This window comes from Chlorocebus sabaeus, chromosome 17 (assembly GCF_047675955.1).
Source record: "Chlorocebus sabaeus isolate Y175 chromosome 17, mChlSab1.0.hap1, whole genome shotgun sequence".
Lineage (NCBI taxonomy): Eukaryota > Metazoa > Chordata > Mammalia > Primates > Cercopithecidae > Chlorocebus > Chlorocebus sabaeus.
The window spans coordinates 457,961-475,613 of record NC_132920.1 but is presented as its reverse complement, the minus strand read 5'-3'; the positions used below and the strand labels follow the sequence as shown (position 1 = coordinate 475,613).

Sequence of the window (17,653 nt, the reverse complement as noted above, 5' to 3'; positions counted from 1 at the left end):
AATTACAGATTACAGTCAGCCAGGGAGAGAGATTCATGGAGCAGATCTAGGCAATTTTCATCCATGGAGCTTCCAGTAGTCTCCCAGTGGAACTCCAGGCAGCACTGACTTTCCTGGTAACAGTGCGGACAACGCACGTGGAGTACTTCCGTCCAAGGAAGCTACGCGAACCTTGTTGTCCAGATCCAGAGTCTCTAGTAGGGCCCCGTCACGTGGACGTGGTCAAGGCAGATCAGGCTGATATTGAGTGACCCTAAGTCCTCACCGTCAGTTCCACTGTTAGATTATCTAGTGCGGCCCGTGGTCCACAGGCAAACAAAGACACTCTTATCAGGCAGAACATTTCAAGAGTTTAGAGATTACCTCCCAGGACCTGAGGGCAAAGGCCACACCTTTTGGGGGGCAAGATTAGATTATTTGATGCACAATAACGTCATGTTAGCGTTTTATACCTTTCCTTTTGTATGCGTTTGCTTGGCATATTATTTGTAATATTCTTTGTAACCTTTTAGAGATTTTTCTTTTGACACGTGTCTTGTGTTGCTACATGTGGTAGGATTTTGATTTTTTAAACACTATTCTGAGAGCCTTTGCTTTTAAATAAAAGAATGGAAGCCATTTACGTTTCTCATAATTGAAATTTTTGTCCTGATGTCTTTTTCTTTTGTCTTGTTTTGTTACCTTTTGTGATTCCTTTTTTCTTCTTGGCAATGTAGACCATATTATTTGCAGATTTGAGAGAAATGTTTTAAGATTTTATTATAGTTGTCTCGACTTCTGTTACATGTGACAACAGTTTAGCATGTCTTTATTTCCCATACCTTTCCCTTTTTTTTTTTTTTTTTTTGCCTCAATTTAATTTGAAATTATGGACCCAGCTTATTTTACCTTTTCCAGTTTTAGATTTATTTTTTGTCTCTTACATTTAATTTTATATTTACCACAGTTATACAGTAAATATGTATATATATTGTGTGTGTACATATCTATGTGTGTCTGTGTGAATATGTGTGTGTATATATACACACAAACATATACAGTACATATACACGTAAACTTAATTGGCTTTGATCTTTATTGCCTATGTTTTATATTTCATCTTTCCTATCCTTATCTTTGAAATTTTTTGTCTTGAACAATGTGTTATATCTTTTATGCTATACCTTTTGAATTCTGGTGTGTCTGGAAGTACCTCTTGCCTGTATGCATGAACACACTTGACTGTAAGGGAATTATTTTCTGAAGGCATTGATCCAATGACTTTTAGTGTTGCAGAGACAAAATCCTGAGCCGACGTAATTCTTCATTACTTGTAAATTGTTTGTTTTTCTCCCTATCTAAATGTTTAAAAGATGTATTTGTTTAGCCTTGGATTTTTTTAGAAACGAAAAAACACCTTTGCAGGATATACTGGAATACAGGTTCTGTTTTCATTCATTTTAGCCAACACTTGATAAGCCTTCCGAATCTAGAGACTCCCATCTTCAATTCTCAGAGCTTTTCTTGTTTTTACGTTAGATAGAACTCATGGTTTTCCTCTGAATGGTCTTGGATTAACACGTCGTTCTCTTGCTTCTGCCCCCTGCGTGCTGCCCAGCAGACTTCTGTTTCTCAGCGGCTGCTCCGCTGACCAGCAGTGGATGCCTCCTGATTTCCCTCTGTTTTCCTGCCATTCTGGGATGTGGGGAAATTGTTCTGTAAACGGTTATCGAAGGAAAGGAGCTGTGTGGTTAAGAAAAATGGGGGAACAGAACTGTAGTCCTGAAGATAGTTATGGAAACATTGGAAGATGTTTCTGGTCTGTACCATCCTTGTGTTCCAGAGTTGGGCATAGGGGATAGGTACGAATCAGAGCTTTTCTCTGCATTTTTTTTTTTTTTAACATCATCTGCATGCTTCAGTTCCATCCAGTGAACTGTTTCATACCCAGTCCAAGTATGCTTTTTTTCAGTCCACCCAACCCGGTATACCGTTAGCAGCCTTTACTCATCCTTAAGTTTTTATGCCATTGTCAGTTTTGTTTCTTCCTGTGGGTCCCCACAGGTATTTTAATTAGAACTTGAGAAGAAATGTGTCTGGCATAACACCTGCCAATAGCAACCTTGGTATCTTTAGTACAGTTTTTTCTTTATTCTGCAAAAATGTTTCTAGCACGAGACTTCATTTTGCCATGGCCTTCCCTCTGTCATTCCCTTGTGTTCCCTTGAAGTGGGAGTGACCTGTGGGTTGTTAGCAGATGCTGCTCACACTGGCCCTCCGGGGTGGCAGTGAGGTTGGTGGAGCTGTTGGCAGAGGGTGAAAGGCCTTCCCGAGCTCCTCAGTGCCTCTGAGCACCACCTTTGTTTTGGTAGCGATTTCCCTGAATGCCCCAAGCTTGTGCATTTAATGACCTGTGTAATCTCTTGTTTTTAGTGACAAGTCCACCATTATCACTTGCTCCTTTCAAGAACACCTGAGGGTCAAAACTATATGAATGAAGTTTGGTTATGGTACCCTAGCGTGAAAACTATATGAATGAATTTTGGTTATGGTACCCTAGCGTGAAAACTATATGAATGAATTTTGGTTATGGCACCCTAGCGTGAAAACTATATGAATGAGTTTTGGTTATGGTACCCTAGCGTGAAAACTATATGAATGAGTTTCGGTTATGGCACCCTAGCGTGAAAACTATATGAATGAGTTTTGGTTATGGCACCCTAGCGTGAAAACTATATGAATGAATTTCGGTTTTATGGCACCCTAGCGTGAAAACTATATGAATGAATTTCGGTTATGGCACCCTAGCGTGAAAACTATATGAATGAGTTTCGGTTATGGCACCCTAGCGTGAAAACTATATGAATGAGTTTCGGTTATGGCACCCTAGCGTGAAAACTATATGAATGAGTTTCGGTTATGGCACCCTAGCGTGAAAACTATATGAATGAGTTTCGGTTATGGCACCCTAGCGTGAAAACTATATGAATGAGTTTCGGTTATGGCACCCTAGCGTGAAAACTATATGAATGAGTTTCGGTTATGGCACCCTAGCGTGAAAACTATATGAATGAGTTTCGGTTATGGCACCCTAGCGTGAAAACTATATGAATGAGTTTCGGTTATGGCACCCTAGCGTGAAAACTATATGAATGAATTTCGGTTATGGCACCCTAGCGTGAAAACTATATGAATGAGTTTCGGTTATGGCACCCTAGCGTGAAAACTATATGAATGAATTTCGGTTATGGCACCCTAGCGTGAAAACTATATGAATGAGTTTCGGTTATGGCACCCTAGCGTGAAAACTATATGAATGAATTTCGGTTATGGCACCCTAGCGTGAAAACTTGGCACCCTAGCGTGAAAACTATATGAATGAGTTTCGGTTATGGCACCCTAGCGTGAAAACTATATGAATGAGTTTCGGTTATGGCACCCTAGCGTGAAAACTATAGGAATGAGTTTCGGTTATGGCACCCTAGCGTGAAAACTATATGAATGAGTTTCGGTTATGGCACCCTAGCGTGAAAACTATAGGAATGAGTTTCGGTTATGGCACCCTAGCGTGAAAACTATATGAATGAGTTTCGGTTATGGCACCCTAGCGTGAAAACTATATGAATGAATTTCGGTTATGGCACCCTAGCGTGAAAACTATATGAATGAGTTTTGGTTATGGCACCCTAGCGTGAAAACTATATGAATGAGTTTCGGTTATGGCACCCTAGCGTGAAAACTATATGAATGAAGTTCGGTTATGGCACCCTAGCGTGAAAACTATATGAATGAGTTTCGGTTATGGCACCCTAGCGTGAAAACTATATGAATGAAGTTTGGTTATGGCACCCTAGCGTGAAAACTATATGAATGAATTTCGGTTATGGCACCCTAGCGTGAAAACTATATGAATGAGTTTCGGTTATGGCACCCTAGCGTGAAAACTATATGAATGAGTTTTGGTTATGGCACCCTAGCGTGAAAACTATATGAATGAGTTTCGGTTATGGCACCCTAGCGTGAAAACTATATGAATGAGTTTCGGTTATGGCACCCTAGCGTGAAAACTATATGAATGAGTTTCGGTTATGGCACCCTAGCGTGAAAACTATATGAATGAATTTCGGTTATGGCACCCTAGCGTGAAAACTATATGAATGAATTTCGGTTATGGCACCCTAGCGTGAAAACTATATGAATGAGTTTTGGTTATGGCACCCTAGCGTGAAAACTATATGAATGAGTTTCGGTTATGGCACCCTAGCGTGAAAACTATATGAATGAGTTTCGGTTATGGCACCCTAGCGTGAAAACTATAGGAATGAGTTTCGGTTATGGCACCCTAGCGTGAAAACTATAGGAATGAGTTTCGGTTATGGCACCCTAGCGTGAAAACTATAGGAATGAGTTTCGGTTATGGCACCCTAGCGTGAAAACTATAGGAATGAGTTTCGGTTATGGCACCCTAGCGTGAAAACTATAGGAATGAGTTTCGGTTATGGCACCCTAGCGTGAAAACTATATGAATGAGTTTCGGTTATGGCACCCTAGCGTGAAAACTATATGAATGAGTTTCGGTTATGGCGCCCTAGCGTGAAAACTATATGAATGAGTTTCGGTTATGGCACCCTAGCGTGAAAACTATATGAATGAGTTTCGGTTATGGCACCCTAGCGTGAAAACTATATGAATGAGTTTTGGTTATGGCACCCTAGCGTGAAAACTATATGAATGAATTTCGGTTATGGCACCCTAGCGTGAAAACTATATGAATGAAGTTCGGTTATGGCACCCTAGCGTGAAAACTATATGAATGAATTTCGGTTATGGCACCCTAGCGTGAAAACTATATGAATGAGTTTCGGTTATGGCACCCTAGCGTGAAAACTATATGAATGAGTTTCGGTTATGGCACCCTAGCGTGAAAACTATATGAATGAGTTTCGGTTATGGCACCCTAGCGTGAAAACTATAGGAATGAGTTTCGGTTATGGCACCCTAGCGTGAAAACTATAGGAATGAGTTTCGGTTATGGCACCCTAGCGTGAAAACTATAGGAATGAGTTTCGGTTATGGCACCCTAGCGTGAAAACTATATGAATGAGTTTCGGTTATGGCACCCTAGCGTGAAAAGCCTGAGCAGAGCAAATGACACGTGTTACTCCCGGCACTATTTGTCTTATTTGTCTTCCTTCCCCTGTTCCTTTTATTGCTGCTGCGTAACTCTGGGTGGCTTGAGCCATAATTGATTTTTTGATGCATTCTGTTGTTAGTGTCTGTTGATGTATGAAGATAATTCGGGTAAGTATCATTTTCAAGGACTCAGTTATCTAAGTGAGAATTATTCCTGTTAGTCTTCTAGTTGCAATTATTTTTTTATTTATTGATTTTCTTCAGTATAATTTGGGAAGAGAAGGAACCACAGAATACTTAACCAGTTTAAATATAATTTATATATGATTTGTCTACTCTGATAAAAGTTTGGTAAAATAAGAAATAGAAACTAAATGTTTGAAGGGCTCTTTGTCCATTTAAAATATTAATGCATCTTACACTAACCCTTCCTCTTCTCCTACTTCAGTAAGTATAGTCCTCCTCAGAGGTCAGCATGTGAGCCAAATTAGGCTGCAGCCTTTGTACAGGCCGGGAGCTAAGCATGGCTGTGTTTTCCCATGCTAAAAACAAAACAAGAAGAATATGTGATAGAGGCCGTATGTGGCCCACGAAGCCTGAAGTGTTTACTGTTTGGTTCTTCATAGCAATAGTTTGCTCATCTGTGATCTGGCTTGAGTATTCCTGTCTCACACGGGCTAGTGTTAACATAGAATGCTTAGAGCACGTGCGTGCTTCTGTGCCCAACCTGGATCCTTTAGATACTGCCCTACGCAGACATTATTCCTTAGTGCCTCGTTTAACAACGGCATTTACATAAATGCATGGATGGGTATTATGAATTTTTTATTTCAATTGCAAATTTGACATCTACATCTTATTTGAGCATTAAAATGATCAAATAATCGTAGTGAACTAATAGACAGTCTTTCTATAACCTTGATTTTTCTTTAAGAAGTGCTGTTATACATACTTTTTTTGTTTTCTCAAGTACAAACTTATAATGTTCAACTGCTTCACATATTTAAGTTTTAATAGATTAGAAACAATAACAAACCTATGATCATGTACCAAGTTGCTTATTGAGTTATTCTACTTAAAACTGTTTTCAGAGAAAATAAAAGGTCAAGTGAACCAGACATTGGGTTATTTGGTTTAATTTTCTGGAAAATAGGATTGCCTTTATCAGATGCCAGTGTCTCTCAGTCCTCATGCTTGGCTGACAGTTTGACAGTGACTCTGCTGTGGGGGAGACGGGTGGAGGAGGTTAGCCTGTCAGCAAAAAGGGCTGTAAACTGAGCCAGGGGTCCGGGGTCACCTCACCTTGACCTGCTCGTCAGTGATGGGTTTTGTCAGCATCAGAAAATGTGGCTACATGATTCCCTTTAATGCTGATTTTGACTCAGACAGCAACCCGTGGAGCTGCTGTGGGGTGTGACATCTCAGCACGGTGCCTGCTCAGTGGGTCCCGGTGTCCTCCTCGCCAGGACTGGCAGAGCATCACAGCAGCCTTTAAACCAAGAGGGAGAGCGGATCTGCACACACACACAGGAGAGGATCTGCACACACACAGGAGCAGATCTGCACACACACAGGAGGGAGAGCGGATCTGCACACACACAGGAGCGGATCTGCACACACACAGGAGGGAGAGCGGATCTGCACACACACAGGAGGGAGAGCGGATCTGCACACACACAGGAGGGAGAGCGGATCTGCACACACACAGGAGGGAGAGCGGATCTGCACACACACAGGAGGGAGAGCGGATCTGCACACACACAGGAGCGGATCCGCACACACACAGGAGGGAGAGCGGATCTGCACACACACACACGAGCGGATCTGCACACACACAGGAGGGAGAGCGGATCTGCACACACACAGGAGCGGATCCGCACACACACAGGAGGGAGAGCGGATCTGCACACACACAGGAGCGGATCTGCACACACACAGGAGGGAGAGCGGATCTGCACACACACAGGAGGGAGAGCGGATCTGCACACACACAGGAGGGAGAGCGGATCTGCACACACACAGGAGGGAGAGCGGATCTGCACACACACAGGAGCGGATCCGCACACACACAGGAGGGAGAGCGGATCTGCACACACACAGGAGGGAGAGCGGATCTGCACACACACAGGAGGGAGAGCGGATCTGCACACACACAGCGGATCTGCACACACACAGGAGGGAGAGCGGATCTGCACACACACAGCGGATCTGCACACACACAGGAGGGAGAGCGGATCTGCACACACACAGCGGATCTGCACACACACAGGAGGGAGAGCGGATCTGCACACACACAGGAGCGGATCCGCACACACACAGGAGGGAGAGCAGATCTGCACACACACACAGGAGGGAGAGCGGATCTGCACACACACAGCATGGAAGTCTTTCCAGTTTCGCTTTCTAGTACTTAGGCATAGCCTGACTCCTTTCCTTACATATAGATAGGGAAGGAAGTTCCTTTCCATTTCACTTAGTGAGTTGAACCCCAGTTTCCGCTTTGGTATGTAGAAACATTTTATGTCACCGTTACCACACAGTTCAAATTCTGAAACATGACAGAAATTACTTTCTCCTCCCTCTGAGTCAGCCCAACTAATTCAACTACAGTAGCTGGGTTTTCCCCAAATGTATTCCTTTTTTCTCTGAATGTGTTTCTTTGATAGAGGAGCAGTCTGTTTATTTTAGAATTTCAAAGAAAATTTGAGGTGGCTTACTGAAAGAAAAAAAAAGATGAAAAATAACAAGATCATAATTAAAAACTAATTAAAAGGAGCAGAGAGAGAGATGTTAGCAGACATTGAGTGTGTGTTCGTAGTGCATTTGAGTACCGAATTTACTCAGAGTTTTCTGACCAATTACCTGAAATGCCTGGGACCCAGCAGTGTTTCAGATTTTTAAATATTCGCATGACATAGTTATTGGTTGGACATCCCAAATCTGAACATCTGAAATGGGAAGTGCTCCAATGAACATTTCCTTTGACTGTCATGTGAGTGCTTCAAGTTTCAGATTTTGGAGCATTTTTGATTTTCGGATTGGAGATATTCAACCTGTAGTAGTGAGACCCAGGATGCCTCAAGTCTCCGTTTTCTTTTTCAGTTCAGCTGTTTTTACCTCTTGGTCTCGAACACAGATGATTGTGTTAGGTACTATTTTAATGGTGGTGAACTGTGAATAACAGACTGGTGTCTGCTGGGTGCCTGGCACAGGGCAGCATGGTTTTACTCCTTTTCAGCAGTGAAAATACTGTGACCATTTTAAAAAGCTGTTTAAAAATATCATTTTGATTTAATGTATCTCCACCCATTAAAATGGCCTACATTTTAACTAGATTTTTTTTTTTTTCCTAGCCATCCATCAAAAACTAGAAGCAGATGGAACAGAAAAAGTAGAAGGATCCATGACGCAGAAACTGGAGAATGTTCTGAACAGTAAGTTTTGTACTACTACCCATAACTATTTATGGACTTTACAACATGCTTTAAAATTAGTTCTTGGACCTGATATCACGGGATAAGGCAGTAAGTTGCATTTTAGTATTTATTTCTAAATGGTAATGATTTAATGAACACAAAGGGGAATAGAAACATTGAAAATGAATGTTCTGTTTCTGCTTGCATTTTATTTACGAGAAATCATAATTTGAAAACAATCCACTTCTTGAGAAATAAAGTTTCCTACCATAAAATCGACCAGCATATAAACAGCATCTTCAAAGTTAGGAAAGCACTGACGCAGTAGCCAGGAGTGTCACTGACCAGCAACCTGGAGGAGCCGCCATCAGGTGTCTCCTGATGGATATGCAAATAACCTCAGCCGTGAGAGTAACAGATTCTTAGGGACCATTTATTTGTGTATACCTTGCCTTTTTCCGAAAAAGAATTTAAGGCTGCTGGCTATTTAAGAATGTGTCTAAATCTGAGATATTTTGTAAAAATTATAGGCCCAGGGAAAATGGCTATGTGCAAAGTTTTGAGTTCTGTCCACCTCCCTGGTCTATCCGTTTTCTGACATCCTAGGTCCCAGCCCAGAAGAAACTGATCAGATGAATTAATCCTTACTATGACATTAGTGGCTTAAAAATAAATCATTTAAAATAAATCTTTTCACACCTATAGTTTACATTTGATAGGAATGCCCATAGGAATCTCCTTATTTTTAAATACAACATATGATTTCATCATGAAGTAGAGTTAAGATTAATTGGAAAAATGAAGAAGCCTCACACCAGATCTTTAAAGATTCTGTGAATGTAAGGCTGTGATGTGAAGCTAGTTTTGCGCTTCCAGCTTAAGTTAGTCCCATGGGTGAAACGTTCTGAGCCTTTATGTGAATATCTTTTCACAAACCTGAGTGATCCCTAAGATAAAGCATTTTCTAGAAAGAAGTGTTCTCTTGGTAGTAGCGTTTGAGTACTTGGATATCATTCTAAATTTAGGAATTTAACAGCACTTAATTTTTTTCCCACTGATTATTATTACTTAATTGCCTTGAGATTTTCCCTTGTTTTTATCTTTGAGAACCAAGTCACCAATTTTGTTAAAATGAAGATATTCTGAATTCAACTCGAAAGCTTATTGAAGCTGTTTCCGTGTTAGCATCGTTAGACGTTTTAAGGTCTTGAAAGGATCTTTTCTACTCAAGGATGTTGTTTGCCCTGGAGAAGTTATCACACTGTGATATCTGTATAAAAAACACGTTTACTTCAGTAATTTTTAAAGGTGGCTTATGGGACCAGTTGACATAGTAAGTATATCATGGTGTCAGAGGAGACCCGTGTCAGGTTTGGGAAATTCTAGGGTCTGTTTCATGTGTTAGGCTTAGCATCGTGTGGTAATGCGATTTTTTTTTCTTTAAAGGAGTAGTTTGAGAAATCGTCCCTTGGGACTTGGGGTATTAAAAATTGCCTTTTTCCATATATTCCTTTATAGCCATGCATTTTTTTCCAGAAAAGCGTCGTATTAACTTTCTATTGAAGTTTGCTCTTTTTGGATAAAGTTCAGCTTAATATAAATGGTCACTTCTTTATGAGACCATTCGTCAGGACTTTTTGGTATTAAAATTTCCCTAAAATACCTTTCTTTATAACAATTCCCCCTTTTCCAGAAACATTTTTTAACAACATGATGTTGATGTTTGCTGTCCTAGGATATGTTTTTCCTAGTTCAGGCCAACTTGACAAACATTTATTTAACTCCGGTTGTGTCAGGTTCGTGCTAAGCCAGCCTGGGAGCAAAGCCGGAGGGGACGCAGCTCTGGCCCCCAGAGAGTCCTGCCCAGGCGGGTTTGTCGTTATCGAGGACTTCAGTGCTGCAGAACTGGCGAAAACACAGAATTAAAGTCACAAAAATTCAGTCAGTTCTGTTGAACCGAATTTATTTTATTTTAGAAAGGAAGGAAAGAATAAATGAGTACGAGCGTAACTCAGTTCGCTTAAATTATTACTAATGCTTTTCACCTTACGTATAATTATATACTAAAGTTATGGATACTTCTTTACTTTTTTTAAAAGTTTTTTTTTTTATAAATTGGGCAGTCTTTCTGACTTTTAAGATAAGTTTCTAAAGGATACTGTTGGCTGCAAGAGACTTAGGTCATTTCTTCAGAGTTTATCGGTTTTGACACTTTTTTTGAAATTGTTAAAAAAACAAATTGTTTTTTGTTTAATTGTTTTTTGTTTTCATGGTGTTTCTCATGTTTGTGTTTGAACTTAATAACTGTTTCTTGATTTCAAGCCAGTGAGGACTATCAGTTTATTTACATCACATTCACATATTCAGCTCTGTGTTCTTACCTGTTTCGAGTATATAGAACAGCATATTGTTCAGTAGAATTTCTGCAGTGATGAACATGTGGCTGCTGAGCTTGCAGTGCGACTGGTACAACTGAGGAACTGAATTTTAAATTCTTATTTAATTTTAATTAATTCAGCTTTAAATTGAAATAGTCCCGTGTGGCTGGTAGTTCTGTGTTAGACAGTGCAGGTGTAGACATGCTGTGTAAGTATTCGTAGTAGTAGCTGTGGCAGTCATGGCTCACACTTGTGGAGGGCTTACTGCAAGGCAGGTGTTGCTCGAAACTATCTACGTATATTTAGTCCTCTCAACAACCCTTTGAGGTTTGTGCTATTATCTTCACCTTTATTGATGACAAAACTAAAGCCGAGAAGATTAATTGAGCCACGTAAGGTTATATAAATAGGAAGCAGCAGAGCTGCAATTTATAGCCAGAACTCTGGCTCCAGACTTGTGCTTTGAACTGCAGGCAGGCCGTGCTGTGTGTGTGGTTTTGATAGGCACAGGTTTCAGTCATCGCGGTTCAGTTGAGAACAGCCATTCCCCAGCAACACCATGCAGAACTGCAGTTCCCACAGGGCAGTCACCATAGCTGCATAAAGTACGGTTCCCTCCAGCTCTTTAATTCACAGGTCGCTGTGTAATGACAGGTGCTGTAGATGATCGGCCACACTGCCTCCTTCCAGGCCACCGGAGATGGCCACTGTACGTCTGTTACCAGTTCTCAGCAGACAGCAAAGTGCGCAGTTGTGCTGCCTCCTTATCTCCCAGTGACAAATCCTCCTGACATTTTACAACAAATGGTTGATCGGGAAGGGATTGGTCGATAAAAATGAAAGTGCGTCCAAAACCAGAAAGCTCCAACACTGGAAGTGAAATGCAAATCCAACAAATGGAGAGTGACAGAAGGAATAGCTGGCTGTGGGGGTGTAGGCCCTGCTGCTCTTTGAGACTCAAGAGTAACTTGGTGGAGGGGAGCTTACCAACATAGGTGAGAAAGTGTGAAGAAAAGCAAGAGATGTCTCAAAGTAATGCTCAGAGAACCTCAGAGATGTTTCATGATGTGGACGGTGCAAAGGAAAAAACATCAGAAGTTGATTCACAGTTAGAAAGGAGCAGGATAATCTGTCAGAGCACAGAAAAGAGGCTTGATTCATATTGTAAATTTTACAACAAAAAAGAAGGCAAACACTCTTGATCAGTTTTTCTACAAATAAATATAGCATTTTAATTTTAAATGTTTCTGATGTTTTAAATTGTATATTAAATATTCTTTGTACTTTAAAAATTTTTGTTATTCGTTCATAAGCAACAATAGTGAGTTTTTAATGTTTGAACAAAAATTTCTGGATATCACAGAACAAGTGCAATCTTCCCATTGATGATCAGATGCTCTTGCTGTGTTTTAGCTCGCACAGCCGCTGTCACAGGCCTGCACGCTGTGCAAAGCAAGGCCTGCCCGTGGGGTGTTGTCCCGCCTCTCTGAGTAGTAAGATACGGGTCATCGATTCACGCAGCAACTTTTAGTCCTCCTTCTGTAAGCATTTATCGAGCACGTTTGCTTTATCCTAGGGATATAAAAATAGAACGTGTGCTTTACCTCTGGAGATTATGACTGAATGGAAGACACACACACATATTCAGGTGGCCAGATGATGGTGTGATAACACTGCTCTGGCGGGAGTCCTCAGCTGTGGCTAAAGCCACAAACGGGGAAGCCAGCCAAACAGTTGAGTGCAGAGAATACCAGGGGGGAGGTTACAGGAACCTTAAGAGAGGAGCAGGAAGTAGCCGGACAAGCAGAGGCTGGCGGTGGGCAGCTGAGTGGAGGGAGGCAGGAATGTCCCAGCAGGGCCAGCGCGTGAGTTCAGAGGGGAGATGGGCCGTAGCCCAGGAAGCAGGGTCCAGTGTGGCTATGTGCAGATAGGAGAGGTGTGGCCTCAGGGTAGACGGGGTCTGCCCCTGACCAACTTGCTGTGCAGTAGTGTGGAACCTGTCTTTATTCTGAGGACAAATAGTGAGCCATCGAAGGAGTTTCAATAACGGAACGATAGGAGATCTTTAAAGAGCAGTCTGCCATCTGTGTAGGGAATGGATGAGAAGGGAGGTACGTCAGAGGCAAGAAGGGAGCAGCCAGCAGTGGATGGTAGGCATGTTACGCCATGTCAGCAGTCATGTGTGTAGTAATGGAATAAAGTAATGTAAGGGTGACGTGGCTGCTAATGAAGGTAGAGCAAGTGGCAGGTGAGAAAGGGGAAGGGACAGGGAAGGTTTGATATGTTACACAGGGAAAAGGAAGTAGTCGTTGGTGACTTACAGATGTCCGGCCTCAGATGGATGAAGGAGCATGTTTGGGGCATAAGGAGAGGCATGGAGATGAGAACATTCAGTTCAACTTACAGCATGTTGAATTTGAGATTCCTGAGGGGCGTGCCGATGGCGTTCTTGCTGGCTCTTCCTGTGTCCCACTGCGTCACGCTGGGCAAGTTGAAGAACCCCTGTGCCTCAGTTGCCTCCAACATAAAACGGGGGTAAAAACAGTGCCTGTCTTACAGCGACGTAGCCATGTGCAGGTCAACTAATACACAGGAGGGTTTTAGAATCGCACCTGGCATAGCATCAGTGCCTCATGTCATTATTAGCTGTCATTATTGTATGTCTAGTGAAAATATTTTTAAGGATTGGTCTTACGCTCGCAGACACATCTTGAAACACAGATTTGGGGGTCACCAGCATGAAGATGGTAGTTGAACAAACAGGATTGAATGATTTAACCCAAGTACTATGTGCAAAATGAAAGAAGAAAGCTAAGGATTTGGAACACTAGGGAATATCCAGAAGGGCCAGGATGTGGAAAAGAAACTGACATTTACTCAGTGGCTGGCTGGCAAATATTTCACAACGGGCATTCCAAAAAAAAAAAAAAAAAGAAGAGGAGGCAGAAGTGGTGAGAGAGAGAGAGAGAGAGAGAGAAAGAAAGAAAGGAAAGAAAGGAAGAAAATTAGCCCTAATATTAGCATTTCCCAATTTCTAAGGTGTAAATACTCCCATTGGAGTTGGTTTCAAGCTGCCAACTCAGCTTGGAGATGACAAGATGCTGGCAGTTGCTTTCGAGAAGGGCCTGTGCTGACGTCAGCTCTTTCCTCATCCCCCAGGTTCCAGTTCCGGATACTCCACATAGAGGGTTGGGCATGGTGCTGAGAACAGGCTTTCAGTGCTTGTCCATGTAGCATCATTATGGTAGAGCCAACAGCCTATCTAGTCATTTTCTAGTCTGTTGAAATTGAGGTAGTTAAGTCTCTTTGTGAATTTGTACATTTTAGAGTTACCCTAATTTTCCAGGCGGCCCTGATGATTGGCTTCCTAATCTCATTCAACTTGCTTATTCCTGGGATACGTTGTGCTGTCGTGGGTGGGGCAGCAGGTGAGGGGGCGTTCCTTCTATCCTGCCTCTGACCTCTCCATTCCCATCAAGCAGAGAGCAGATTAGAAATCACTTCCGTGGTCTGTCTCCAGTGTCAGTACCAAGGAAAGGACCAAATGGTCACTTTGAAATAAGAGAAAGCGTAATATTTACTTTAAATAAACATGCTTGAAATTATAAGACACCATTAGAATTACAGGACTAGGTCTTCTAGACGACAGGAGTTCCTGGCACATATAAAAATGCTTGTTCCCTTGTTAAGGATGTAAGATCACTGGGCAGGTATGAGTTCCACTGATTGAGGTGTAATGCTGGCTGGACTTTACTTCCCATCTTGCACCGTAGGAAAATTTTACTGCTCTACAGACCCGACTGCACAGGTGGCAGCCACGCTGTGTTCACAACAGCATTGCTGTTAGTTCTTGCAGTTCCTGTGTGACTGAGACAGTGACAGGCATTGTCCAAATTCACTGGTGTTGGAGACCGTCTTTGGGTGAGGAGAAAGGACCAAGTTCCAGACCTTAGTTTGCCCAAGGCTGCCAAATGTAGATCAGGATTTGTTCTGCAGCCTCTGAGGCCAGAGTCATGGCCATCCACTCCAGTTAGACTTATTCTGTGGCTGGACACTGATGTTCAAACCCCTACCAGCTGCCTTAAAATTGGGTGTTCTTGGTGTGAGAGTGTGTGTGGATTAGCACACGGGGGTTTTTATGGGATGACCTTTGTTGATGCCTTCCTGGTGGCATTATCTGTGACATCAGCCTCACGTGTGAAGAGCACCCCTTTCTTTCATAATTTTGTTGTCTTATTAGTAGCCCTAGAGAAGAAAGACGTAAAATGCATTTTGTGAGCTACTGGTGATTTTTCTCTGTTTGCACAAATCTTGGTTTCACTGCCCTCATGTATTTTATTACTGAATATATTATCTAAATGTATTTTATTACTGAATATATTATCTAATAATCAGAGTTAGGAACCTCAGTTTTATTGTGAATACAATAAAATTTACAACAGAACAATAATTTATAGACAGAAGTTATCTCTAAATTAAATATTATAATCTCATAACTTATAATTTCTCAGTAACTTATTTCTCAGTATAAATTAAAATTCTCAACATATAAGTACATAAATTTTGGCATAAATAAACTTATAATTTTATAGTTTATAATTTTTCACATATAAATTTTTCTCTCTGTCTCTGTTTTATTTAATTATAAGTGGGTTTTCTTCCTGTACCTGTTTTCATACTTTTTAGAGGAGTTAAAATTATTAGTTGATAATATTTTACAACTTTAAAAATAAGATGAGAAAAATCTAATTTTGAAATCATACTTTTAGCCTCAAATTTCATTATACTAAAAACTAATAAAAAATGTAAAAACACAGTGCTTGGTGATTTAACGTCCAAATCTAACATATAAGTAATTAACCTTTTAAAAAGATTCAGGCTCCTATACATACCTATTCATTTATGAGCCTCAATTCATGAAATTTGTATTTTTTAAATGATAAATTCTTTAAAATAATTTTCTTTGACCACAGAAAGTTTCAGTCCTAACCAGATTTGAAATACTAATTTAGCCTCCATTATGTGGTTTGGTGGCAAGAAGGAAATATATTTTTTCTCATCTTATAATAGAAATGTAGTATTCTACATTAAATAGCGTGTGGTGACAACAGTTATCTTGACAAAACAAAGTTTTTATATCAGGCCTTTAAAATTTCAACAGAATTTAAACGTTATGTAGATAAAACAATCATGTTACAAAGATGACTTTTAACAGGATGAGGCCACCCACGGTGTGCACTAGAGAATATTGCATGTGAGCCACCCAGTGAGACTGAGGCAAGTTTTTCATCTTTGCTTAAAGTAGAGTCACTAGACCAGATAATGCAGAAACTTTTTACAAGCAGCGATCAAACAACCGAAAGCTGTGTATCTTTTTTCTCTCCTTTCGTTGTGGTTAATTAAAACTAATTCACAAGTTGCAAAATTTAAACTATTTTTGTACACAGCAAATTTTGCTTTAGATAAAGCAACTCTTTCATTACAGCAATTCATATAGTTTGAGGTCTTTTAGGTAAAAAGAAAAAAAACCTAGGAAATGTGCAGCTCATGTATACTTTTACAAGAATTACTGATTTAAGAAATATGATGCTGCCTTCACGTTTGTCATTTGTAAATTGCTTACGTAATTTTCTTTGCCTGCTATGTAGAGATAATTCTGCCAAGAAATAGAATTCGTTTTAAATATTTCTTCTGAGCAACTTTTCTGAAAATGATTTCCTTGTTTTGTTTATTATCCCATGTGTAGATATTGAGTCCACAGGGTTTAGCTAATGTACATGTGTGTGCACACACATGCATATGTATGTGTTTTACCCTATTGGATGAAGTTCTGAAATAACCTCAGGGCCCATAATGGCTACAACGTTTAGAAGAGTAACGAAAATAAATGTAGGTTCACCGTAGAGAATTTATTTGGGCATGGTAAATATGGTTTTTTTATATTGGATACCATTCTTAACATATGAGAAGACTTAGGCAAAATGGAAATTTTATTTTAGCAAACCATAAAAGAGACCCTAACCTTAAAACAGTCTGTTGAGTTTTCATGTAAAACTACAATAGCAGTCTTCACATTTTGTTTCTAGTGCCCAGTTACACATTTTCTGATGAAAATCAGCTTTCATCTCAGTTTCCTTTCCTCCCTTTAAAACAGGAGCAAGTAATACTGCAGACACATTGTTCCAAGAAGTCCTAGGTCGGAAAGACAAGGCAGATTCCACTAGAAATGCGCTCAATGTGCTTCAGCGATTTAAGTTTCTTTTCAACCTTCCTCTAAATATTGAAAGGAATATTCAAAAGGTAGAGTGCATATTTATTTATGTACATATGGTTATAGATGTCATACATTTTTAAGATTTTTTAAGATGTTTTTTATATTAACCAAATGTCTTCATTTTGCTTTAATGACAGTTTTCAAAATGTTTCTTTATTTTAAAGGGTGATTATGATGTGGTTATTAATGATTATGAAAAGGCCAAGTCACTTTTTGGGAAAACGGAGGTGCAAGTTTTCAAGAAATGTAAGATTCATTTATTACTTTTAGAACTTCTACTTTCCTTTTATAGGAAGAATGTGGAATGTGTTCTGCAAAGAATGTTATATGAGTTTTAGTTTTTGTTTATATGAGGCTCTCTTTAAAATGTAAAACAATTACTTCAGAAATAACAGGATGACTTTTCTTATTTGATATGTAGTGAAAATGAGCAACCATGACTAGGTTGTTAACCTGAGACATTCTTTGCCATT

General features: G+C 40.3%; 1 protein-coding gene across 5 annotated transcripts in view; it reads left to right on the top strand.

The window, feature by feature from the left end:
• The window catches only part of EXOC2 (exocyst complex component 2), a 204,607-nt gene that overhangs the window by 78,693 nt on the left and 108,261 nt on the right, over window positions 1-17,653 (top strand). For all 5 annotated transcript variants that reach the window (XM_073005611.1, XM_007973874.3, XM_073005610.1 and 2 more), the window contains 3 exons: window positions 8,466-8,546; window positions 17,061-17,206; window positions 17,345-17,426. In XM_073005611.1, the coding sequence (XP_072861712.1) occupies window positions 8,466-8,546; window positions 17,061-17,206; window positions 17,345-17,426 (309 nt within the window). The remainder of the gene's footprint in view (window positions 1-8,465; window positions 8,547-17,060; window positions 17,207-17,344; window positions 17,427-17,653) is intronic.